This window comes from Oryctolagus cuniculus, chromosome 7 (genome assembly GCF_964237555.1).
Source record: "Oryctolagus cuniculus chromosome 7, mOryCun1.1, whole genome shotgun sequence".
NCBI classification, from domain to species: Eukaryota; Metazoa; Chordata; class Mammalia; order Lagomorpha; family Leporidae; genus Oryctolagus; species Oryctolagus cuniculus.
In genome coordinates, this window is record NC_091438.1 from 27,224,370 (window position 1) to 27,251,299 (window position 26,930).

Below are 26,930 nucleotides of genomic sequence, written 5' to 3' on the forward strand. Positions count from 1 at the left end.
TGTTTTCTGTAGGCCTCCTTCCTTCACTTTGGTGTGAATGCTCAGTTGTACATGGTCACATTCCCTGCACCCCCAAGTGAGGCAAATCCAGTAGGTGAGCAGTTAAGCTAAACAGCAGGGCCTTCTCCCAGGTCTCAGGCTCATAAAACCTGGTTGGAGGCAGAAGCTGAGAAAGTGAGGAGTTGGTTCAAGAGAATGCTCTCCCTTACTTTCTGTTCAGTCTGTTTCTCTTAGACCCCATTACTCACATTCATCATCACCCTGGACTCGAGACCTGCATCTCAGCATATGCTGATAGGGGAATACGACCAGAGATTGATGGTGTTAGGTCAACTCACCCAGTCTATTGTGTATTACATCAAGCATAAATCTTGTTCTGTTTGGTGATATTAAAAGAAACAAAGCAATCCAGACAGAAGAAGAGGGCAGGATGCATGGATCCCAAATGTGACTTATGTTAATGAAAAGACAAGAGATGCCCCAGGGAGATAAGAGGCAAATATAAAAATGGGACACAGCATAAAGAATATTGAGGTGGGACAGCCGTATTTTAAACTCTGTATTCATTTGGTATTACACATTGCATTTTGTCCCACACTTTTAATGAATTTGGAAACTAAAGGAGAGGATCCAAAGAAAAACATCGTGAAAATTTTATACTTTTACATAGCCACATTTATTTTTTTAAAATAAGTTTTTATTTGTTCTGTGGTCAGCACTGTGGCACAGCAGATAAGGCTTCAGCTTGTGATGTCAGCATTCCACATGAAGTGCAGGTTTGAGCCCTGGCTGCTCCACTTCAACTTCCAAAGCAGCTTCCTGCTACTGTACCTGGGAAAGCAGCAGAAGGTGGCCTAAGTACTTGGTCCCCTACCAGCCATGTGGGAGACCCTAATGGAGTTCCAAGTTCAGCCCTGGCCATTGTGGCTCTTTGGTAAATGAACCAGTAGATGGAAGCGCTCGCTCTCTCTCGCTCTCTTTCTCTCTCCTCTCCTCTCCTCTCCTCTCCTCTCCTCTCCTCCCTCTCTCTCCCTCCCTCTTTCCCTCTCTCCCTCTATCTGTAACTCTGTAATTCTAGTAAATAAATAAATAAATAAATCTTAAAATTTTTAAAATTTGTTTCATTTATTTGAAGGGCAGCCAAGAGACAGAAGTACCACCTACTGATTCACTCCCTGGATACCCAAAACAGCTGGGTCTGGGCACAGCGAAAGCCAGGAGGTGGGAACTCAGTCTTGGCCTCCCACATTGGTGGTAAGGGTACAAGTAATTGAGTTATCACCTGCTGCTTTCCAGGGTGTGTTTAGCAAGAAACTGGAACCTAGAGCAAAGCCGTAACTTCATCTCAGGCACTTGGATGTGGGATGCAGGTGTCCTTAAGCAGCATCTTCACCACTATGCCAAACACCCTCCCCTCTCCTTTTTCTTTAAAATTTCCATTTGTGAAAAATACTTAAGATACATTTTAATTTAAAGAAATGGTGAGGTGACTTCTTTTTTTATTTTTTTATTTTTTTGACAGGCAGAGTGGACAGTGAGAGAGAGAGACAGAGAGAAAGGTCTTCCTTTGCCGTTGGTTCACCCTCCAATGGCCGCTGCGGCCAGCACACCACGCTGATCCGAAGGCAAGAGCCAGGTGCTTCTCCTGGTCTCCCATGCAGGTGCAGGGCCCAAGCACTTGGGTCATCCTCCACTTCACTCCCGGACCATAGCAGAGAGCTGGCCTGGAAGAGGGGCAACCAGGACAGAATCTGACGCCCCGACCGGGACTAGAACCCGGTGTGCCGGCGCCGCAAGGCAGAGGATTAGCCTGTTGAGCCGCGGCGCCAGCCGAGGTAACTTCTTAATAGCCCAGAAGAATGTAAGATTTGTTGGCAAACCCTTTCTGCCTTGATGTTGTTCTCAACACTCAGAAGGAACATGGAAAATATGCTTAGATGTTTGTGGAAAGAAATTTGTCTATGGAATTGGCACACAAGGGTACACAACTATTGATACTGGAGGATGAGGAGGTGCTCCCCCTCACTTGTACCTCAGAAAAGATGAGGATGCCTTGGCGTCAGCCTGGCTTTGCCAACTGAAAAGCAGGGGTACTTAAGATTCCATGATGCCCTCCAAGTTCTAATTCTGTTATGGAAACTCCAGACTGTTACCTGGTACGCTGGACCCTACCTCCTCACCCTGGTAGAGGCTTACTACAGGCAGTGCTGTCAGCTCTGCGCCCTGGCATTTTTATCCTTGTTTGTGCGATTAAGGACTTCCAGGTGCTGTTGGGTGTTTGATCAATTACTTGATCAGTGATTCTCCACAGTAAGACTGACAGTTATTGTCACCCCCAAGTCCTTATTGAAGCTATTTGATTTCATTTGTTTTAACCTATCACATGTTTGGGTTTCTTCTCCGTGGCCTCTGAATCTACCTCTTCTGTCAAAAACATCCGCATGGCAGGGTCTTCCAGGGCTCTATCAGATTCAAGGGTGGAAATCCAGGACCTGTGCTCCCAGCTGGTAAAGAGTCAACAGGAGTCTGAAGATCTCAAAGAGAGGTTTCCTATATCTGAGACTATTGCCTATGCCCTGGCCAACCAGCTACAGAAATATGGTAAGTTCCATAGGGCTACACAAACTGTAAACCAAAGTGATGAATGATTTTCTTTCTTCTGAGAAATGAAATGAGGCATAAGGTGGGATTGGGTAAAATGCCGATTTTGATTCCTGGTTCAAGCACAGAGCACCTTCTTTGTCTCAGAAACAGGTGAAATAGTCTTGTAGTGGAATCTTCTTTGTACTGCATGAGATCATGCAGACACTGGGTTTCCTGTAAGTCTATTCAAGCTTCCTTTTTAGCCCAGTTGGCAAAGCACTGAGCTGGTGGTGCTGAGGGAAGTGCAATCCTCTCCACAGGACCTCTGTTAGAGGAACATGAAACTTTCTGCTCGTCTCTGACACCGCAGCACCCATCGGCAACATCCTCAACAACAGGATTACACCTGTGGGAGGGAAGTCCTACTCCTGCGACACAGGCTCTCCTTGGGACACCAGCAGAGTCATGGGACACCCTGTGGTGAGGAGCGTGCTTCTGGGATGCGAGAGAATCTGTCTCAGTGTCCTCCGTGTCTCCCTGGGTTGAAAATGTTTGGGGATGCAGGATGGCCGGCAGGTCCGGGCTGAGCTTGAGAGTCTAAACTCGAGACGTAAGGCCAAATTGAAAAGGAGGGTAGGCTCTCTGGCCTGGTCTCCTTCCGCGTCTGGCTGTTTGGCTTAGGCGGGCGCTATGGGTAAGTGGGACAATCAGGTGGCCTGTATAAATCCAATAACAATGGCCAGATCAAGGGGTCCAATCCAGTCTTCAGAGCCAACAATCCAGGATTATCTGAATCGGCCAAGACCTACCTGGGAAGAAGTAAAAGAGCAACTAGAAAAAAAAAGAAAGGCTCCAAGGCTTTGGCTGAATTTGAAGAAAAAAATGAATGAGGAGTGGAAAAAAGAGCTAGAAAACCACAGAGAGAAATTAAATAGAAGTGAAAGTTCATCAAAAAAGGCAGAGAAAGAAAAAAGAAAAGGAGAAATCAGGTAGGTGTTCATCTTCTTCATCGAGCTCTGATTCCTCTAGCATTGCTTTGGTTTGTGAAGATGAGGATAAGAAACAAGGAAAAAAGAGAGAGAAGCATCCACATTCATCTCCTGAAAGCTCCATGTCAGAAACTGAATCAGTAAGGACAGTTTAAAAAAGAAAAAGAAATTAAAGGATGCAACTGAGAAAGAAAAGAATATTAAAGGACTCAGCTAAAAAAGAAAGATGCAACCTGAAGATAAGCCTTTGTGATCTGAATCCTTGTCAGAATCAGATTACATTGAGGAGGTACGTGCAAAAAGGAAGAAAGCAGTGAGGAATGAGAAAAAGCAACAGAAAAAAAAAAAAGAAAGAAAAAGAAGCATAAGAAAGTCCTGACTTTCAAGTCCTGACTTGAAAAATCATGATCCCTATAAAGTGCAATGTGTAAGGAAATTTCAACTGTGAAAACTATGGCATAGTCAACTAAAACACATGAACTTTCTTGGTTTTGGAATTATTCCTGCAGTAACCACTCAGATGCCACTGTGTGAAAGGGCCCTGACTGTTGCCTGCTGCCTGACACCTGTTTTCTCTCTTCTAGTGCTTGATAACTCTGGGAGATAAGACACTGCAGTCATACCTAGTGATTAAGATACTTGGGAATGAAGCTAACAGAATGACTAGAAGTATCTAATAAAAGCAACAGAAACGCTCTGGATACGTCTATAAGATGTAGTCAGAAATGACCAGATGATTCTAGTTAAAACTTTTTTTTATACTAAAAGAATAAAGATTTTTATTAAGCATTGTAAGTTGCATTCAATAGCCTCCAATACGCCACACCACAGTCCATCGACAGTCAATCAAACCCAACAGCAGTTCATTCTTCACAATCCATGAGTTAGGGCAGAACTCCCTTCAACTTACAGTAAGATCCTACTTAGCTCTTGCGGGCAGGGGTTGGGGAATTACACTTCATTTCTGATCACTAATGTGATGAAGAGCATCAGAAGTATATGAAAATGATAAGAAGTGATTCTGATTTCAAAGTACCTTGTTTGGAAACATTAACAAAAACGTCAAAATGATAGAAGTATACCTGCTTCTACTAAATTCTTGATGGGAAAGTTCTCAGAACAAGCAATTTGTTTCCTGCTACAGAAGGGGGAGTGTTTTTTTTTTAAGATCAAAGGGTTTTTTAAAGTTTTTTTTTCACAGAATTTCATATTTTGCTAATATGAAGGCATAAAACAGCAACAAAGAACATACAGCAGTGAATACACCAGGGTAATGTTGATATTTGAGATGGCTACATAATTTTGGGGGGTTTTAGAATAAATGCAACAGAGGTCAATAATCACAAAATTTTAAGGTTAGAGCAAGATCAGTCAATTACTAAACAGAGTTAACATCTTTTATAGGACTATCACTGATTATTAGCATTTTTGTTTTGCAAATGGGCACATACTGGTAAGAATGGAAGAAAGGACAATAACATGCATAATATTATCTAGTTAAAACTTTTAAAATGGGGATTCCACTGATATTCCAGAATCCTTACTCTGTAGATAAGCATATTGTAATTTTATCCCTTGTATGCTTTTATTGACCTGGAGAAGGAGTTTTTAGGGTCAGGGTCAGGGTTGGGGGAGGGATTACAATCTCCTTAGCTAGCAGAATAGCATGTCTTTCATCCTCCACATCCTCTTTTTTTTAAATTTTCATTTAATGAATGCATTTTTACATAGACACAACTTTAGGAATATAGTGGTTCTTTCCCCCATACCTGCCCCCACCCCCAGCTCCCATCCTACCTCCCTCTCCCTCTCCCATCTCCTTCTTCATTATGGTTCATTTTTAGTGTGACTTTATATACAGAGGACCAACTTGTTGCTAATCATAGACTTCAACAATTTGCACCCATGCCCACACACAACATATCGAGTACAGTTTGGGGAAAGAATTTGCATTCAATTCTCATATTATGATTCAATAGGGACAGAGGTCCTACATGGGGAGCAAGTGACTACTGTTGTTCCTTTAACAATTAACACTTTTTTATGACGTCAGTGATCATCTGAGGCTCTTGCCATGGGTTGCCAAGGCTATGGAAGCCTTTTGTGAACATAGACTGTCGTTATTTGGACATGGCCATAAGCAAAGTGGATGCTCTTGTCTCCCTTCAGAGAAGAGTGTCTCCTTCTTTGATGACCCTTTCTTTCCTCTGAGGTCTCACAGAGACCCTCCGTGTAGGATATTTTTTGTCAGAGTCTTGGTTTTTCATGCCTGAAATGCTCTAGCAGGCCTTTCAGCCCAACCAGGAAGCCTGAAGGGTTGATTCTGAGGTAAGAGTGTTATTTACTGAGAAAGTCATTCTAGGTGTCTGCTGTGTGGACTGCTTCCCATGTTGGCCCTTCCTTTCTTTTTAATTATATTATTTTTACCGGGTACTTGATGCTATTTATATCATCCCTTTTAAACTTAGACCTATCTATCTGTTGCCTTTAACATTTCATATGATCATTTTAACAGTGAAGATGGCATTTATACCACCAATTCTTATTGGATTGGAGCTCCATGACTAGTTCCATATCCTCTTTCTGTGCGCACAGTAGCTGTGCTTCATGGGGTGGTCAGAGCTGCAGACAGCACTCTTGCCCTTTGCTGAGCTCATCCTGGGACTCTCCAGAGAAACAGGTCCTTTGCAGCATGAGAAAGCCCCCAAGTCTCTGGGATTTAGCTCCACTTGAACAAGAATTGAATATTTTTAACATCAAAATGGATGCCATTTGAATTAATTTTGACTTCACTTTGGTTTTGGAAAGAAAGCATTTCAAGTAGATACTGGAACTTTTGAATTTGATAGCTAAAGTTTTTAAAATGCATGTTTTATATCGTCAAGTTTTAATCAGTCAGGAAAATTTTACTTAAACAGTGATAGTTACTTTTTGTACAAATTTCATTTAGGCTGCAATGTTTAGCCTTTACTAACTCCTTACACTTGCTTTCTTAGATTCATTACTTTGTTTAATGGCATGCATGCCAAGATCTTTAGCATGTACAAAGCAGGATTTTCATTTTTTTTTAAACAGCTTCATACTGAAGCTGAGAGTTAACCATAAACAAGTTGAGTGGCAGGATGGTATGCAGTGGTCTTGTTACATAAAGCTATTGCCAGAATCTTAGTAAATATAATATTTAAAATGTTTGTTGTCTTTGTATATTGATAACAAATTATGACAAGTTAAACTTAAGTGCGAATGACATTATTGTTCTTGCTGTGTCATATTTTACTAAGATTTTGTGCCTGACATCTCCTGCTGAATTGTTTATTAGGAATGTTAAAAAGAATTATGTGTCATTTTCACCTTACAGTTTTTACATAATCAGGTAACATTAAACATAACTTGATTTGCAATCCTGCCTGTTACAAATGGTGTGCTGATTATAGTGGTACCTGCACAGAACCGTTGGACACAACAAGAGGCTGAATAAATAGCTATTTTACCTACAGGTAGCTGTGTTCTTGCCTCCCTGTGGGTGCCTTGAAGTTCCAGAGACAGGAACCACTGTTAGGTCTTTCTATCAAGCAGGAAGATAAAGACATATCCCTCAGTCTTCAGCTGTAAAAATAACACTTTTTTAAACTTTTATTAATAAATATAAATTTCCAAAGTACAACGTTTGGATTAGCAGTTTTCTCTCCCCATAACCACCCTCCCACCTGCAACCATCCAATCCCCCACTCCCTTTCCCATCCCATTCTTCATCAAGATTCATTTTCAATTATCTTTATATACAGAAGATCAACTCTATACTACGTAAAGATTTCAACAGTTTGCACCCACACAGAAACACAAAGCATAAAGTACTGTTTGAGTACTAGCTATATCGTTAATTCACATAGTACAACACATGAAGGACAGAGATCCTACATGGGGAGTAAGTGCACAGTGACTCCTGTTGTTGACTTAACAAAATGACACTCTTGTTTATGACATCAGTAATCACCTGAGGCTCTTGTCATGAGCTGCCAAGGCTATGGAAGCCTCTTGAGTTCACCAACTCTGATCTTACTTAGACAAGGCCATAGTCAAAGTGGAAGTTCTCTCCTCCCTTCAGAGAAAGGTACCTCCTTCTTTGATGGCCCATTCTTTCTGCTGGGATCTCACTCACAGAGATCTTTCATTTAGGTCATTTTTTCTTGCCACAGTGTCTTGGCTTTCCATGCCTGAGAAATGCTCATGGGCTTTTTAGCCGTATCCGAATACCTTAAGGGTTGTTTCTGAGGCCAGAGTGCTGTTTAGGGCATCTGCCATTCTATGAGTCTGCTGTGTATCTCGCTTCCCATGTTGGATTGTTCTCTCCTTTTTAATTCTATCAGTTAGTATTAGCAGACACTAGTCTTGTTTATGTGATCCCTTTGACACTTAATCCTATCATTATGATCAGTTATGAACTGAAACTGATCACTTGGACTAGTGAGATGGCATTGGCACATGCCACCTTGATGGGATTGAGTTGGAACCCCCTGGCTCGTTTCTAACTCTACCATTAGGGGTAAGTCTGATTGAGCATGTGCTGAACTGTACATAATGAGACATTTCTTGAGAAATTCCTTTAAATTTTATGCTTAAAGCTGCATATTCTTTCCTAATTAAAGTGATTTATACTATTGTGCTCTTGAATGCACAATAGTGTTTGAAGGCTACTTTATATTCCATAGAAAGTTTCTCAGAATTGTTCTTCTGAAAAAATGTAAGAGGTAATTTACCAGGCCCATTTTTGCTGTGAATGTAAAAGTCTGGCTTTCACCCCAGCATCTTAAGTAGATTCTGGTGGGGAGGGCAAATGTAAATCAGATATGGCTTTGGCTTGTGTCTTTGAGTTGATAGCCTTGTAGAACACTGAGGAACATGTCTGCTATTTGAACCATTAACTAGCAACCTGTCCTTGCTATTTAATGCTGTGCACTCTGGCCAGGTGGTATGGATTACTGACCAACCAGCTGCATTTGGCCACTCCCCTAGGTAGAATAAAGCCATGTGTCTCTAAGTCATACTTTCAGGTGGTTTCTCTATCATTCATGAATGCTATGCATGAGCCCTCTTGGATTTTGTGCTCCTGTAGTGTGACAAGGTGTCCTCAAAAAGTTCATGGAGAGAGAGAGAGGGAGATTCACTCCCCAAATGCCTACAGCAGCCAAGACTTGTCTGAGGCTGAAGCCAGGAACTCAATCAACTTCTTCCACATGTGTGGCAAGGACGTAACTGCTGGAGTCATCACCATTGCCTTCTGGATGTTGCATTAGTGAAAGCTGGAACTAGAGAAGGAAATTAAACCCCAGTGCTCAATGTGGGACACAGGAATCTTAATTTGCACCTTTACCAGTAGCCAAATGCCTGCCCCCACATACTTTTTGAAGTACCCTTATATGTCAGAGATTCACAACATACAGCCATGAAGTTTGATAAGATCACCAAGAAAGTGAGGGTTAAGTACAAAGAGGACCATGAACTAAGTCCTTTCACAGCATCAAATGGCTGGGAAAAAAAGAAAGAATTAGCAACAAGGAGGAAGAGCAGCTAGGAGAAGTAGGAGAAAACAGAGAATGGGTGTCCTGGAATTCAAATAAAGAAAGCACATTATGGAGAAGAAAGGAAACCAATGGAGTAACGGAAGGAAAAGCTGAGTGAAATAACTCTGACACAAAACAGGACAATATAGTAAACATTATGTTTATTACTTATTGCTCTTATTATAATCACTCATCACTTTGCCTCCTAGGTAAATTGGAAGCATGCTATTGTATACCTTATAAGCTACATGCCCACTTGTGTGCTAACGCAGGGAAAATTCAAAAGTTTTGTGAGTGTGTGGAATAAACATTTTTGCCTTACCAAATAAAAAAAAAAGAAGTCTGGCTTTACATGACTGGTGCCGTGTGTGAAGATTATGTCCCTGGAGTAGCAGCTATTCATTTTGTTAGACTGGGGAAGATAGCGAATTGGCAGAAAATTGTATTCCTTCCAGATGGTGATCTTCTGTTGGCATCCTTAATGGTATCCTAATAAGGCATGACAAGAATTTGACTTGGTAATACATAAATAATCGTTATGTTTATTCCAAAGTTACTATAATGTACAAGTTAAGAACATCTATTCCTCCACCAAACTACCCTTTTGCTTGAATAATCTTACACCAGTTTTATAAACACGAGGCTTGTTATTTAGATAATGGAGCTGGGATAACTGACAGAAATTGATGAGTCTCTGGACAGAAAAATGGGTTTATCCCATGTCTACCTCTTTCTCTTTATTCCATTGAATATTATTCCATTGATTGCCATTCCATAATATTATTTCATTGATTGCCCTTAATACATTGAGTTTAGTTGAATGGCAAAGCAACAGAATCTTCCATCAACTGGTTAGCTCCTCAGATGCCTTCAACAGCCATGGCTGGGCCAGGCCAAAGCCCAGAACTCCAAGTCTCCCATGTGGGTGACAGGGGGCCAGTTCCTTGGGCCATCACTAGAGTGTACATAAGCAGGAAGCTGATCAGAAGCAGGCAGGACTCAAACTCAGGCCCTCCAATATGGGATGCTGGTATCCTTAGCAGTGGTTTAACCATTCTGACAATGCCTACCACCTCTGTACCTAAAAATTCAGTTATTTTAAAATTAAATAACCTCTAAATTGTATTTAGCCTAGTGTTTAAAATACCTGTGACCCATGTAATAGTATGCAGGTTTGATTCCCAGTTCTGGCTCGTGACTCCAGCTCCCTGCCAGTGCAGACCCTTGGAGGTAGAGTGACAGCTCTAGTGGTTGGGTCCCTACCACCCACATGGGGGTACCTGGATTTTGTTCTTGGTTCTTGCCTCCAGTCTTGACCCTGACAGGCTTTTGGGAGTGAATCAGCAGATGGAGTGCTTTCTTGTGTCTCTCTGCCTCTTAAATAAATGGAGAATTAGAAAAACAGGCATACAATTATGGATGCATCAGGTGTCCTAAAATGGACTTAGCTATGTGGGAAGAATAGCTTGAACATACAGGGACAGCCTAGGTGCTGAAGTATTCTCTGCCAGTTGAGGATTGATTTCATGATAGGTAAGTTGAAATTTCAGAGTTTGCAAATGGTAACAGTTTCCTGGAGCCAGTTCCCTGAGTCCCCTCGTACAGAACTGATGGTGGCAGATGTCTGTTCTGATCCAAGGGACTGGTGGAGACACCCAAGACTCTGTGGATGTTGGAGAAGCAGTGTGATCCTTTACTTGGGGCAAGTGTCAGTCTTTGGCAGAGCCAATGGAATTTAACAAATTGGGGGTGGGGCGGGAATCCTTGTCCTGAAAGACCTTAGCACATAGTCTTGTATGCTGACTGATAATTCTCAAAGAAGGTACTTTTAGATGTTGAAGTGACAGCCACTGTCACATTGTTGGGCACCTCCATTTTTCCTTGTGTGACCTCAGGATAACAGATGCCCCTCTCGCCCTAGAAACTCCCATCGTGGACTGCCTTTGTTGTTCTCTTCATCCAGCTGGGTATTGAATTAGCTAAGTTCCTCAGGCGCTATAATTTGGGGATGTTTTCCAGTCCTGTTCTCATGTAGCCCTTGAAATCTGTCCTACAGATTCAGCCAGTGCAGCACGTTATAAGAAAGACCTGCTGGGGCCGGTGCCATGGCCCATTTGGTTAATCCTCCGCCTGTGCGCTGGTAGTCCATATGGGCACCGAGTTCTAGCCCCAGTTGCTCCTCTTCCAGTCCAGCTCTCTGCTATGGTCCGGGAGGGCGGTGGAGAATGGCCCAAGTGCTTGGGCCCCTGCACCCGCATGGGAGACCAGGAGGAGGCACCTGGCTCCTGGCTTCGGATCGGCGCAGCGCTGGCCATGGCAGCCATTTTGGGGGTGAACCAATGGAAGGAAGACCTTTCTCCCTGTCCCTCCCTTTCGCTGTCTAACTCTATTTGTCAAATAAATAAAAAAATAAAATAAAAACCTGCTGTCATTTGCTGCTTTCTTAGCAGAGCTTAGTTCTTATAGCATTCAAAAGGAAATTTTGCATATCTCAAAAATAAACCATTTTCTAGTGAAATTATTTTTAGCGATATTTACTTCTGGTATGTGTTTGATACCATAATTTATTATTTGAAAGCAATTCTCTTAAATAATATGTAAATAAGAACATATACTACTAGATCAGAACTGCATTTCCTGTAGTCTTAGATAAAGAAGATACTGTTTGAAAGCAAAGGGATGAGTTGTATTCCTTTTTTCCAAAGCTTTTGCCCTTCTTAATTTCTAAGTCATGATCAAAAGTGTAGGCCCTTAGGCTTAAGCATAACTATCCACTTGAACTTCTGCACCAGTACAGCCAGATTACAATTTTGTTTAAGATTTATTTTGGAAGATTTGCAGAGAGGGAGGGGCAGAGGATTAGAGCTTACATCTATTAGTTTGTTCCCTAGATGGCTGCAATGGCCAGTGCTGGGCCAGGCTGAAGCCAGGAGCTTTATCAGGGTTTCTCACGTGGGTGGCAAGAACTCAAGTACTTGAATCATCATCTACTGGCTCTCAGGTACACTAGCAAGAAGCTGCCTTGGAAGCAGAGATGGCACTCAGACCCAGGAAGTCTGATGTGAATTGTTGAACCACCATGCCACAAGGCCCACCTCCCCTGTATATCATTGAGAAATAAAAATGAACTAAATAAGTTTACAGTATTTTGAAAAGATAAGTAGCTTGTAGTATTTTAATCATATCTTTCACTTCATGTGTTTTAGAGATAAATTATGACTTTTTCCCTCATAAAAATGAAGAGTTATCAGTATAAGCATGATCATAGCAGGGGATGGTGCTGTGGTGCAGTGGGTTAAGGAGCTGCCTGATATGCCAGAACCCTATATGGGCACTGATTCAGTCCCAGCTACTTCACTTCCGATCCATCTCCTTGCTAATGTACCTTGGAAAGCAGTGGAAGATGGCCCAAGTGGTTGGCCTCTGTCACCCACATAGGAGACCCGAAAGAAGCTCCTGGCTTCTGGCTTCACCCTGGCCCTGCCCCAGCCATTGCTGCCATCTGGGGAGTGAAGCAGTGGATAGAAGATCTGTGTGTGTGTTTGTGTGTGTGTGTGTGTGTGTGTGTCTTCCCCTTGCCTTTCAGATAAATAACTCTTTCCCTCCAAAAACCAAAATAGCTCCAATTACAATTCACTTATTCTTTTATTTCTGTTGTTTGCATTTGACACAGACAATTGTTAACTTCACAAATGATAAAGAATTGGTTAACACAGTGTCAGTGTTTCTTAGAGAGACTTTCGAAGAAAAGCTAAAGTGTAAGCTTTCTGTTGTGTCATTACCAGCTTTGTAATATATGTCATCAAATTTGTATGGAATGAATGTTTAAAGATTAAAAAAAAAGAGAGAGAGAAAGAAAAGGAAGGTAAATGGAGGAGAGCATCAGCTTGTGTGTGGGGCAGGCCCTTCCCTTACACAGCCAGACTGGCAAATGTCTACGAATCATGGTGCTCTGAACAGCACTAAAGGTTAGTCCTTTTTGAGAGTTTGTATACATGGTACCCATCAGTCTAATAATCAGTGTCAGTGTTCATCCAACTGATAGCAAGCAGGTTATCTGCTGGGGCAAGTTGAAATGACACCTCCAGAAAATAGCAGGCCAGTCCCCTGTGATACCATGGGAAAAATGTAAGTTTAACTCTTTGCCTCAGTTTAGGAGGTGGGCATGTGCTGCTGTATCACAGCAGGCAGTGTCCACTGGATGGCTCAGGAAAGTGAGGCCACTCAGTTCTCACAGGATACATCAAGAGACAGTGATGCCCCCACAATGTCCTGAGTTTGCCAGAGAGTATGTATATCTGCACCTTTGCCATTGAACAGTAAGGACTCTGTAATGTGACTGGCTCTGTCTAATTTTGTTTACAGAAAAATGAAAAGCTTGAAAGGGCAAGATCCAATGTCACCCAGGTAGCTGATCTTTTTTTTTTTTTTTTTTTTTTTTTTTTTTTGACAGGCAGAGTGGACAGTGAGAGAGACAGAGAGAAAGGTCTTCCTTTTTGCCATTGGTTCACCCTCCAATGGCACCGCGCTGATCCGATGGCAGGAGCCAGGTGCTTCTCCTGGTCTCCCATGGGGTGCAGGGCCCAAGCACTTGGGCCATCCTCCACTGCACTCCCTGGCCACAGCAGAGAGCTGGCCTGGAAGAGGGGCAACCGGGACAGAATCCGGCGCCCCGACTGGGACTAGAACCCGGTGTGCTGGCGCCGCAAGGCGAAGGATTAGCCTAGTGAACCACGGCGCCGGCCTGCAGGTAGCTGATCTTTAACAACTGTTCATACTAACTGAGGCAACAGTCATGGATCTCATCTGAGGACCCAGGGGGTAACAGATCTGCTGATTATATCCATTTCTTCCCGTCAGACAACCACAGAGGCTCTCTTGAAACCATATTCTTTTGTCTTTGATATTCCTATGATGGTTAACATTTGTTTTTGATTTCTGAAATTACATTGTATGATAGATCAGTGAGGTGAACTCTGATTGCCTATATATCTGGACACTCACACATTCTACTTTTTCTCCCATTCAGTTAAAATCAACAAAGCAGGAACACTCGCTGTCTGCACTACTGACCCTGGCTTGTTGTCAAGAAAACTATCTAGATGAACAGAAAATCCAAGAGGGTGTAATATCTAGGTGTACAATGGCTCAGGATTTCACTGGCTTTTATATGTAAATAAAGAAAATAATGTACGCAGAGGTCGATTTACATTTGAGGGCCCACAGAGGATGTACTCACAGAAATCTCTCTTATGTCCTTATCACTGATATTTTACACTCTGATGCTTTTTCTTCTACCTACCTTTGGAAATATGATGCCCTAATTTATGATCTGGCACAAGATCTGGCCCAGATATACCCACAGCTACAGGAAGGCAAAGATGCCTCTTTGGTTCGCAATCAGCGTCTCAGTTTTCTTCACCCAGGATGATACTGACATCAGTTGGGAGGCAGGGCCTTCAGGAACAACTGGACAAGGGTGCAAGATGGAAGAACACCTTTCCAGCAAGGTTACCTCAAGTACAGCAAGTGTGGAGCCTGATTATACAAAGACACTCTACGATCCCTGGCCCCCAAAGGACTCCACACCTCTACTAAGGGGATTTTACCAGGTTTATCCTTTCACATCGTGTTTGGGGCCATGGCAAGACTAATATTGTCTGGATGGGAAGGGAGAGAGGAGACACACAGGAGTGCAGGCCAACATTGAGGGAAGAAGGTGTTTGTAGGGTGACAGAAAGCCCTGGACTAACAGTGACAGTTCCCTACATTCTGTCATTGGTGCTGTCTTTTCTCAGAGTGGGTAAGTTTCAGATTTATCCTTTCTAAACTTCTGATTATTCACCTATGATATGTGACATGGGTTTTGAATACCTTTCATGGTAGCTGCAGCACCAAAATCAGGAATATTCACTAATGCACTCCAAAATGCTGGCAACTCTCACTAGGTGGAGTTGGTCAAGGAACAAGACATAGAGGTTCACCTTGAAATACTTTCCCTGCAGAGAATGTTCCCACTTAGTGCTGTAGAAGCTGATGTGGTCCTGTAAGATCCTCAGGAGGGTGTGATGTGGTTAGGGCTGTTTTTTTGTCTTAGAGAAAGGGATTGGCTCCATGAGAAAGCTGTGATGGATACAGAGCCTTGTGCCTGGGCACCATTATTGTAGCAGGAGTGGGGGACAGATGGAGTCGTCCAGAGGGATGCTGGAAATATCTGGTGACCTGGGGAACAATAGACAGTTTTAACTTTCTCCATGTTAGGCAGAAATGGCCATGGTGGAGACACTCCAGGTCCTGTTTTAAGATTTTGGTTTTGATTTTCTGAAGTTGCAGCATAGTGTGACTGAAGATTTCTGATAATTATCCTGCCTCCTGTTCTCAATGCTTCCTGGGTCTGTGGTTTAGCATATAATCAATTTCATGGCATTCTCAGTTAGCATTATTTCCTACACTTCTGTTCCTTTCTCTTTTTCCCCATTGCTCCGCTATGCTTGTGTTGCACCTAAACATATACATCTCATAGCTCCTGGACATTATGCTTTTTCATTTTTTTCCCATTATTTTTCCCCTTTGTAATTCACTGCAGAAGTTTCTGTTGACATTTTGGACCATCTCTGTGTAATCAGGTTCTGTTTTTGCATTACCTGGGGTAAAGTTGCTGAAAAGATGTTCCTCCAGCTTGCACCCCTTGTCCAGTTGTTCCCGAAGGCCATGCCCCTGACCAATGTCAGTGATTCCTTCCACAGTCACGCTACTAGATGTGCCCATCGAAAGCACTCTTCAGTTCCGTTATGTTGTTTTTATTTCTAGCCTTTCTTGAATTCATGCAAAGAATTTCCATCTTCTGTTTGCCTATCCATCTGTTTTTCATGTTGTCCACTTTCCCTACTAAAGTCCATGCTGTATGATAACTCTGAGATATCTGTCATAGTTGAGTGTGACTCTGATTCTTGGATCTGTCTCTTAAAAATCCCTTGTGTCTTTGTTTTGTTTTATTTTACTTAAGAGCCAGAATGATACTGGGTACTGGGTGACATGAGTTGAGATCAGTATGTCTTTTGGTGATATTTTCTGGTTATCTGGTTAAAGTTTAAGCTGAGTTTAGTGACTGTTATAGCTATATGTATAAACAGCTAACTTTTCATATTCTGTTCTTGTTTTCATATCCTTAGTTGTCTCGGTTTTTCTTGAGACTTCTGCTTTCTTTTTTTTTTAACTTTTATTTAATGAATATAAATTTCCAAAGTACGACTTATGGATTACAATGGCTTCCCCCCGATACCGTCCCTCCCACCCACAACCCTCCCCTTTCCCACTCCCTCTCCCCTTCCATTCACATCAAGATTCATTTTCGATTATCTTAATATACAGAAGATCAGCTTAGTATACATTAAGTAAGGATTTCAACAGTTTGCTCCCACACAGAAACATAAAGTGAAAAATAATAGATGATTTTTTTTAAATGATGATGAAATCAGATCAGACCTATTGTCATGTTTAATCCCAGTGAGAGTCAAGTTGGGAGACTTCTGCTTTCATAAGTTCTGGGTATATAGTTGTTTGTCTTTTATCCTCCCTGATATTACACAAGAACCCGACTAATATGTTGCCTGGGTATAGTATGAAGGGAAGCATTCTGTAGTCCTATGTTTCTATGTTATCTTTTTTTACTTATCCTGTGGCCTGGCCTTGATCTTCACACATACTTTTTGGTATTTCACCTACCATCTTAATGGAAGAAAGAAGGCTTGGGATAAATGGTCTTGGGTATTTCCCTTCCTACAATTCAATAAGTATCCAGTAAATTTCCAGTTTTTTTTTTTTTTTAATTTTCTCTTAGCAGGAACAGAATGCATTGTTTATTTTTAAAGTTAATTTTATTTATTTATTTATTACCTAGAAACATTTTATTTAAGGTATAAAAACTTTATACATTTCATATATACAAATTTAGGTTTACTCCCAAAATGGCCACAAATGGCCACAAAGGCTGGGACTGTCCAGGCCAGTCGAGAACTAGGAACTCCATCTGGGTCTGCCATGTGGGAGGTGAGGTTCCAAGTGCTAGAGCCTCATCTGCTACATTCCTAGGCAGATTATAGGGATCCAGATTGGAAGCAAAATAGCCAGTACTCAAGCCAGCACATGCTTTTATGGGTTGTTAGCGTTGCAACCAGTGGCTTAACCTGCTGTGCCACATTGTCAGCACCTTTGGATATAGTTTTAAATGTGCCTTCCACTCTGTTTTAAACTTACCCCTGCAAAACATGCAAGGATTCTCCCAGTCTTCAGTGTGAAAAGCTCCAAAGACTCCTGGATTAAAACTGACAAAGCTTTGTTGATCCTCCTGATTCTCTAACCCCCTAGACCTCTACATCACTCTTCCATCAATTAGTCAATTACACCTTGGGTTTTCCTGTTCTAGTACAAATTCCCATGTAGCTTCCTACCCCTGAGTTCCCGGGCAGAGTAGCAATTTTTTGTTATAACCTGTGAATGTAACCAGGTTTTGTGACAGTTTTCCTTTTTTCTCTCTCTCATGTATGTAAGAGTAGTTGATTTTCAGCTTGTTCAAAATTTTTCTTATTACCAGAATAGGACAAATGACGTCAAAGATTCCAACATGTCAGAACAGAAGCTAAGAGTCTCCCCAGGTTTTTGAGGAAATTAGGGTTAGGGTTGTTGTTTATTCTTTTTTTTTATTTTTTATTTTTTATTTTTTTGACAGGCAGATTTAGACAGTGAGAGAGAGAGAGAGAGACAGAGAGAAAGGTCTTCCTTTCCCCCAAAATGGCTGCTACAGCTGGCGCACTGCGCTGATCCGAAGCCAGGAGCCAGGTGCTTCCTCCCAGTCTCCCATGCGGGTGCAGGGCCCAAGCATTTGGGCCATCCTCCACTGCACTGCTGGGCCACAGCAGAGAGCTGGACTGGAAGAGGAGCAACTGGGACAGAATCCGGTGCCCCAACTAGGACTAGAACCTGGGGTGCCGGCACCGCAGGCACAGGATTAGCCAAGTGAGCCGCGGTGCCAGCCCAAATTAATTTCTTTCTTTCTTTCTTTCTTTCTCTGACTTGTGGTGTACATACGGTGAGGTGTGTACTGTGGGTAGGGCTGATTTTTTTCTTAGAGGAGAGGATCATCTCCATAGGAAAGCTGTGATGAAATACAGAGCCTATGCTTGGGTACCAACCTCTGTAGCAGGAAAGGGATAGGATGGAGTCATCAAGAGGGATGCTGGACAATATCTGGTGATGTGGGGAACAATGGACCTTTTTTAATATTTATTTTTATTTATTTGGAAGGCAGAGTTACAGAGAGAGAGGCAGAGGCAGAGAGAAAAAAAGAGGTCTTCCATCTGCTGGTTCTCTCCCCAAATGGCCGTAATGGCTGGAGCTGGGCCAGTTGGAAGCCAGGAGCCAGGAGCTTCTTCCTGGTCTCCCACATGGGTACAGAGACCCAAGGACTTGGGCCATCTTCTACTGCTTTCCCAGGCCATAGCAGAGAGCTCGATTGGAAGTGGAGCAGCCAGGAGTTGAACAAGCACCCATAAAGGATGCTGGCACTGCAGGCGGTGGCTTTAACCCTACCCAACAATGCCAGCCCCAGCAATAGACATTTTTAATTTTCCCCACATTTAGACAGAAATGGCCATGATGATGACACTCCAGCCCAAAGACAATTTGTCTTGAGGACTGTCAAACAAGGTCAGGTCATTAATTTAAAGACAAATGAGGGGCTGGCACTGTGGTATATTGGGTAAAGCCGCCACTTGAAGTGCCAGCAGTGGAAGATGGCCCAAGTTCTTGGGCCCCTGCACCCACATGGGAGACCTGGAAGAAGGTCTTGGCTCCTGGCTTCAGACTGGCACAGCTCTGGCCATTGCGACCATCTAGGGAATGAACCAATGGATGGAAGACCTCTCTCTCTTTGCCTCTGCCTCTCTGTAATTCTGCCTTTCAAATAAATAAATAAATATTAAAAAAAAGATGAAATGTGAGATTCTTGAGTATGATTCCCTCAATGTGTCCTAAGTCATACATCGACATTTATAAATGACTTCATATGCAGAAAGGCTACTGTGTTTATAAACAGTGAAGCAAAATCACTCCATATCTGACTGCACATTTCTCATACACAGAAAATGATGATGGCAAAGATGATGAAGGAGAGAGAGAACCCCTGTCCCACATGAATAACATGGACTGGTAAGACCCAGACAGGACCTAGAGAGACCAAAGAGCAGTGGAGCCCATTTGCAGTGCAAATGCTGATTGTCCAATTTCATTCACCAACCAAGGATGACGTAGCCCTCATCACAAGGTCCTGTATCCCCTTTCTAGTCCTGGCAGAGTCAGTCTGAACCAGTCTTGGGAGATGTCCTGGACTTCAGACCCCATCACGTCTCTTCCTGTGTGGTTAGAAGGCAGGATGCATTCATTTGAGGTCATTGGCAGTGACTTCACAGCAGGGAAGGTAACTAGACCCAGAAAAAACTCATGGCACAAAATTAGGCCAAAAAGACCCAGATGACACAAGAACTTGAAGTTTACAATTTTTCAGGAGCGACTCTGGTTCCTGTACTTTACATGAAAATAGCTTTATGTGCAGTTGCCAAGAGTGCAACAGAATCTTGTTTTGAATATTTTAAAGGATTATTCTTATATTCTGTCAAAGGTGCAACAGCCTGTCATTCACTGACTTCCAGCTATAAATCTTCCCTTCTACCCCACCTCAGGGAACTTGAATTTCTAGCACAAGTTCAGGCATGAGACCTGGCCCAACTAAAGCAGCAGCTGCAGGAAGGCAGAGATGCCTTCTTCTCACTCCATAAGCATCTCAGGCTCTTCTCACCTTGGATGGATCTGAGAGCTGCCAGGTCCAGGGCTTCCAAGAGTGATTGGCAGAGGGACACAAGCTGGCAAAGCACCCTGTCCACAAGCCCAGCCAAGGTAAGGTGGTCACAGGCCCTGGCAGAGAGCTGTCCAAGGTCCCCAGCACACAGGAGACTGCACTAGACGAGCAGCATTTGCAGCTCTGTCCTCTCTCCCATTGCAGTTGAGGCCTAGGCAGATCAGGACTGCCTGAGTCAGAGGAGGGGGAACCTACTGGGATAGAGGCCACAAAACTCCAACCCTCTCCTTCCTTTTGCAGGTTTTCATGGGTGTGAGAAAGACAAAGATCAAGGATCACTGAACTCTCTGATACCCAGGTAACAACAGAGTTCAGGGGAGGCCATGGACAGGAGAAAAATGAGTGGGAGCAGGCAAGAAACAGGAGAGGGCAAAGGCAGCCACATTTCTGGGAAAAGCCTTCAGGGAAGCTGCCTGGCTTCACTCACGCCACCAATCTGCATCATCTGTGCTCTCTGGGGTTTGTACCGTCCGTCTCAGCCCAAGTGAACTAACCTGGTCTAGGCATGCCCTGTACTTGTTCTCTTCTGTGAAGGTGAAGGCCAGAGTGAGGTGTACTGCTGTTTTCTACATGGTTCAGCTTAGCTGGCTGGCAGGTGTTTCGTTGCTGGAAAAGTCACCAGGCAAAATAAAAATCTCCATCTCCTCCCCACATGGAGAGAAGGAGGCCTGGTTGTCACAGGGCCTCTGGGAGTCTGCCACGCACAGGGGTGTTTTCACTGGGCCCCTGCCTGTCAAATGCCTAAAGAGATGGAAAAGGCAGAGCCCAAGAAAACTCAGCCAGAGTCACACTTGGAGGGCTTTGTGGGTATCCCAGAATCCTTTTTCAATGTCTGCATCACCCATCATTACTCAGATCCCATTCTGGAAATTTCCTGTACCCCACCTAGGACAGCCAATTCCTAATTCAAGTTCAGGACGAGAGCTGACTCAGTTACGCCAGCTGTGTGGGGCAGTGATGCCAGCCTCGTCCTCTACGCACATCTCAAGGGCCTCCTCTCCCAGGACGAGTCTCACAGCCACCAGGGCCAAGGCCTTAGAGAGAAGCTGGCAGAGGTGTGCAAGCTGGCAGAAGGCAGAGCCCTCAGGCTCTGCCCAGGTGACCGAACACCCGGAGCTGCTGTGCACCTGCACCAACGATGTTTTAGCAGCTACCCTGGATTCCACCACACATTTGGGGCAATCACAAGATTAGCACAGCCTGGGTGGGAACAGCGAGGAGAAGACCCTGGCTGGGAGGATGCAGTTTCCCCACTGTCCCCAGCCTCCCTGAGGTAATGTGGCCGTTGGAGCAGGATGCAGCATCCACCCAGTGGTGATGGACAACGGGCAGCTTGCTAGAGGGTGAAGAGCCTGGACTGAGAGGAGAAGGTCCAGCTCTGCCCTCAGTGCTGTCTTTACCAAATGTGGACAACAGATCCGTTTCTCCCTCCTGGGTTTCTGTTTCTTCTTCTATAAAATGGGTCAACCGAATGCTGCTTCACAGCTGTAACACAGAGCGAGGTGCTGTCCATGAATGAGCTAAAAAAGGCAAAAAACAAAACAAAACAAAAAAAACCAGAGTGAGGTGCTGTCCATGAATGAACTAAAAATGGTGAAATCCTTACCCACTTGTACAGTAATTTTTATTTATTCAAAATCAGAGAGAGAGAGAGAAAGAGAGAGAGAGAGAGAGACTCCCACCTGCTTATTGATTCTCCAAAAACACACAAGTACCAAGGTTAGGCTAGGACAAAGCTGGGACCAGGGACCTCATCCTGGGTCTCCCACATGGATGGGAGGGAACCAAGTACTGAGGCATCATCTACTACCTCTTAGCATGCACATTAGCAGGAAGCTGGAAAGGAAAATGGGACCAGGAATTGTACCTAGGTGCTCTGAAATAGGATGTGGGTATTCTGAGTGAAAGCTTAGCCACTGTGACAAACAACTGATCCTTACAAAGTGTTTTTAAATTGTAATTTGTGAACCCCTAACCCTTTGGGATGGATTTAGTTAAAATAGCAGCATCTACTGTAGAAATGTTGGTTTTTTTCTAGCACACTTTATGGAGGGAGATTTCCCCATTGCAATGCAGAAGCCTAGTTGGTGGCCACTTTGAAGTCCCGATGCCTAGTGGGGTGATACATAGGGTTTTAGCTTCTTCTTAGGGACAGAAATAGGATCTGAGTGTGAAGGGGAAGTAACTTTGTAGGAGGAGAAGATTATGGTGAGAAATCCAGAAGAAACTGGACCAGTATCCAGTGATTTGGAGACCTAAACATATTTAAAAAAAAAAAAAAGATTTATTTATTTACTTGAAAGTCAGAGTTACCAGAGAGAGAAGGAGAGGCAGAGAGAGAGAGAGGTCTTCCATCCAATAGTTCACTCCCCAGATGGTCACAACGGCTGGAGCTGCACCGATCTGGAGCCAGGAGCCTGGAGCTTCTTCTGTGTCTCCCATATGGGTGCAGGGGCCCAAGGACTTGGGCCATCTTCTACTGCTTTCCCAGGCCATAGCAGAGAGCTGGATCAGAAGTGGAGCAGCTGATTCTCAAACTGGCGCCTATATGGGATGCCAGCACTGCGGGTAGCGGCTTTACCCGCTGTGCCACAGCGCTGGCCCCAACCTGAATATATTTTAACATTGCCAAATCAAACTTAGAACCTGGCATGATGATGAGCTACTAAACCGGGGATGTTCTGCGTGGTGGGTCTGTGTTACCAGCACAGCCCACTCCCTAAATACAACAGATGAGGTCATTTAGTGAGGTTCTGCAGGTGCTTTCTGAGCTCACTCAGACAAGCTCTGTCTCCCTGCCCAGGAGCTTCTGTGTGTGCACCAGGCAAGACAGAGCTATTGAATGTCAGTCTGGATATTGGTGCTTTTTTTTTTTCCAGAAAACCATGAGATGAAGGAAGATGGAGAACTGGAATCACTGGCTTCCAGGTAGTGAGATGTGTTTGGAGGCTGATGAGCAAAGGAAAATCTATAGAGGTGGGCATTTGTAACTGCAAATATGGTTCATGAGGTCAAGAGTAGCCACAGATCTGGATCCTCTCAGGAGCACCACTTTCCTGCCTGATGACCCTGAAGTCGGCTCCTTCAGATGTAGGCACTGAATTCACTGATCACAATGCAGGTGCATCGAGGTGCTCCCAGGCGCATCCACATTCTCTGTGCTCACCTGCTCTGCTAGGCTGAGATGCGTCTACAGACAGGCCCCAGATCATCTCAGCTTATACCAGGTGCTCAGACAGATGTAGGCACAGAGGTCAGGGGCATCTGGAGCTCTGTTGTCGCTGTCAGCCTGGTCCTCATTGGCAAGTGGAGGCCATGAATCCACAGCCAGGACAGAGTGCAGAGCAAAAGGAGCTCATGGGCGTCTAACAGCCACCCCCACAGCACCTGTGTGTGATGTCTGCAGACCTGCTTCCTATGTGGGACGCCCTCACCCTCTTGCATGTCCTTGATCAACCCCCTAAGCAGTGGCGGCCAGGCTTCCCTGCCTTCCACACTGCTGTCACTTTTGCCTGACTATTTGGAGGTCTGCTATCTTGATTTCTGGACCCCACATGAGATCCTCTGCTTCCTCTGAGGGGTGCCCTCCAAGTGAAGCTGTCTGGGCTCCCATCCTCCCACCTGGCCTTGAATTTCATCCTCTGCACAGCACAGTGATTCCCTCCGTGTCTGGGGTTACAGCTTCCACCACGTGTTAGTCTCAGAGCTACTTTTCACGTAAACCATCAGCAGCAGTGGACGTGAGGGGCTCTGGCCCAGTCTATGCCCAAGTAGAGCAGCCCCTCCCCTCATCATCTCCAGAAGCAATGTTCCTGGTGAGCTGGATGCTCGTGGGACAGCAGCTATGTAAAATGTGTGGAGAAAAGGGACACATTCCCTTCCTTCTCCCAGGCCAGCTTTCTACTGGGAAGAGTTCTATTGGCTTGTTAGGAGTCCTTATTCATACCATTGTATAGGAAGAGGAAGAACCTCTTGTGTCGCTCATTTGGCTGTGAGAAAAGTTGTCCTCAACCCTTACAGCAGTGAGAGCCACTTCATCCTGGGACAGTCCTGTTTTCTATCTCCTGTGTGTCTCCCTGAGCCATAAGGAAGCAAAGGCTTTTCACGTGGAGCACAACAATTCACAAGGTGAAGTGATGTTCGTGCGTTTGCATCAGGGCTGAGCCATGCCTTTGCTGGGCGCACTCTGTGTAGGCTTGACCCATTCAGTCCTCACAGAACTCTCTCAAGTAGGTGCTGGGGTCTCCATGTGAGGCCGAGGGTGCTGAGGACTGCCCAGGTTCTCTCATGTATGTGTGGTGAGGGAGACATGGGTTTGATAAGTCATTTACCAACCAGGTTGGTTGATTTAAGACATTTACTCTTTGGCCCACTAAGAATCATTATACAACTTTAGTGAGGGTCTCATGCAACTGATGAGTCAGTATGCAAACACTTTGCATGAAGGAAATATGGGGAAGTCCTCAAAAAAGTTAAAGGAAAATGTGTGCTATGAAAAACTATGCAGATATTTCAATTTTCTTGCACCAAAGCAGTCTTATCTTCTATCTACTTTTCCACAAACTTGGTGAAATTCTCTCATGTACAGGGCACATGTGATGAAGAAAATAGCTTTTGCATAGAAACCTGGACTCTGGGAGGCACCTGCAGGGTTGGTGTGAGGAAGGGATCAGCCTGACCCTGGGAGGACTGGTATCAGGGAGTGGGAAGTGATGCTGGATTTGAACGTGCACATGAGGAGGAAGGACTACAGAGGCAGAATGAGGAGTAGAGTTGTGCACTGGGCAGTGAGAGCTTTCACCAGCAGAGTGGGAACTTCGTAAGAACAGGACTTGGGGTTCTAACATTGGTGACGTAATTGGTAATGTGCACATGACAGAATCGGAGACAGCACCTGGGATGGGATTGCATGAATCCAGGCATCAATGATGAGAGTCTGATAGCATGTGCTCTAAGGGACAGGAACTAAAATACAGACAAAAAGATATTTCTGAGGAAATGTGAACAATCCAGAAGAGAGAGAGGGTGAGTGGGGGAGAGGAGGAGATAGAGAGAGGAGCCCGCAGCAGTGTGGAGCTGGCCCTGCCCATGACATCACCCCTGAGTCAACTCATCAGCACCTCATCAACTCCACTCATCTCCACGGCCACATCCTCAGTCTCCTCCCCACTAGGATCCACTTCTGCTCCAATCTCCTTAAAACTGCATTTCCTTCCCCTCACATCCATTCCATCTGGGTCCTGTTCATCCTCTCCACTTCTGTGGGAGCCTCTGGGACTCCTTGTGGCTCACAACAGGTGATGCCCTCCTTGGAGGAATGAGGAGACCCATGTCCTCAGGAGAGCTGAGGACCCCCAGAGGTATGAGTGCCAGTCTCCCACCCTGCAGAGTCTCATGGAAAGTGCTCACTGACAATGAGGACTACATGGTCCCTGACACGCACTTGTCCTATTCACTCCTCTCTTTCTGCCCCACCCCTACCTGATCTCTGTGTTCCTTCTCCTTACAGTCCCACACTCTCAGCCAAGACTCACTGACTGACTCAGTCACTCAGCTCTGCCCACTTTCCATGGACACCTGAGCCGCAAGCTAGATGCCAGACAAAGTTTTGCAGACAAGGGGGTTTTGAAAGCTTTTTTTGCCTTTTTTTAATTTTATTATTAATTCTCACACTCTGCCGCCTGTTTTTATACCTGGAGTTTGACAGGTTCTCCGTGTCTAACAGTTTCTCTTTCTTTCTCTCTCTCTCTCTCTCTCTCTCTCTCATTCTTCTCCAGTGTCTAAATGTTTAAAAATTTATCTAATTAACATGAAAGGCAGAAGATCCAAGAGAGAGCAAGTTACAGTGAGATCTTATACCCACTAGTTCATTCCCCAAGTGCCCGTAACAGTTTGGCTGAGCCAGGACAACGTCAGGAGCCAGAGATTTAATCCTGGTCTCCAACATGAGTGACAGGGACCCGGGTAATCCTTTTTGCCTCCCAGGTTATGCAATTTCAGGAAACTGAAATCGGAGCAGTGTCAGGATGTGAACCCAGGTGATCTGACATGAGATGCAGGTGTCGCAAAGAGTAGCTTAACCCGTTACACCAAACTCTAACCCTTTCAAATGTATTCATATAATTGACTGCAATATTGATTTTAATGTTATTTTTAGTATCTCCCAAATCTCTCCATAATAATTTCAACTAGATAAATATATATGGATGGGAACATTTGTCTTATGTCACATACATTATACATGACTTTTAGTGTATTATATGGAGTGTGTTAATGTGAAATACATCACATATTAATGTAAGTTTTCTGAATTCTCTGAGTGTCATCTTTGTCAGTCATTTCTTCTCCTGAGGTCCTTCATCCTTAACTTCTCTGCATTGTTATACCTCTTACATTCCCATGCACACCTGTCTAGGGTGACTTCCTTTCTCTGCCTTAAATATCTAGAAATCATGTTGTTTTATTAATATTATTTTTCTTGAATATTTTTAAAAATAAGAACACATTTCCCTCCTGGTAATTTTATCACTAATGGAAACATATAAAAATCAACAAAATGAAAACATCTTATTCTCCCTATAGGCTTCATCTTGCCCTTTGACTTTCTTGTCTAAGGCCTATTTCCTTATTTGATGTCCATTTTGTGGGGGACAAAATGTCACAGGAAGATCATGGATAACCGTGGATCCCGATGGCTGTGGTTATTTTCAGAGCTGGGTTTGGATGCTCCCTTGTAGTGAAGAGCCTTCCCATGCTGGAGTGTGATGCTCATGGATGCTCAGCTGCTAGCACGCAGGAGAATCATTGGCCACACTGATGGCTTAAGCAGCTCCAAACAGAAGACTATCAAAAAAAAAAAAAAAAAAAAAAACAAAAAACAAAAAA

At 43.9% G+C, this 26,930-nt stretch overlaps 1 protein-coding gene and 1 pseudogene across 3 annotated transcripts; both read left to right on the forward strand.

Moving 5' to 3' along the window:
• Positions 1–2,148: 2,148 nt before the first annotated feature.
• Positions 2,149–26,896, forward strand: LOC100344999 (putative neuroblastoma breakpoint family member 5). Of its 3 annotated transcripts, none has more exons than XR_011390096.1 (5): positions 2,149–2,601; positions 19,273–20,083; positions 20,286–20,343; positions 22,925–23,021; positions 26,757–26,896. XR_011390096.1 is itself a non-coding variant. In XM_070076855.1 (4 exons), exons 1-3 carry the CDS (start codon positions 2,442–2,444, stop codon positions 20,299–20,301), a joined length of 243 nt encoding a protein of 80 aa, XP_069932956.1. In that variant the 5' UTR covers positions 2,149–2,441; the 3' UTR covers positions 20,302–20,343; positions 22,925–25,687. The 3 variants fall into 3 exon arrangements, 1 of the variants encoding a protein (XP_069932956.1); XR_007924177.2 differs by having other exon boundaries at positions 19,273–19,339; XM_070076855.1 differs by lacking the exon at positions 26,757–26,896 and having other exon boundaries at positions 19,273–19,339; positions 22,925–25,687.
• On the forward strand, positions 2,637–3,965 carry LOC127482651 (protein FAM133B pseudogene; annotated as a pseudogene).
• Positions 26,897–26,930: the final 34 nt, after the last annotated feature.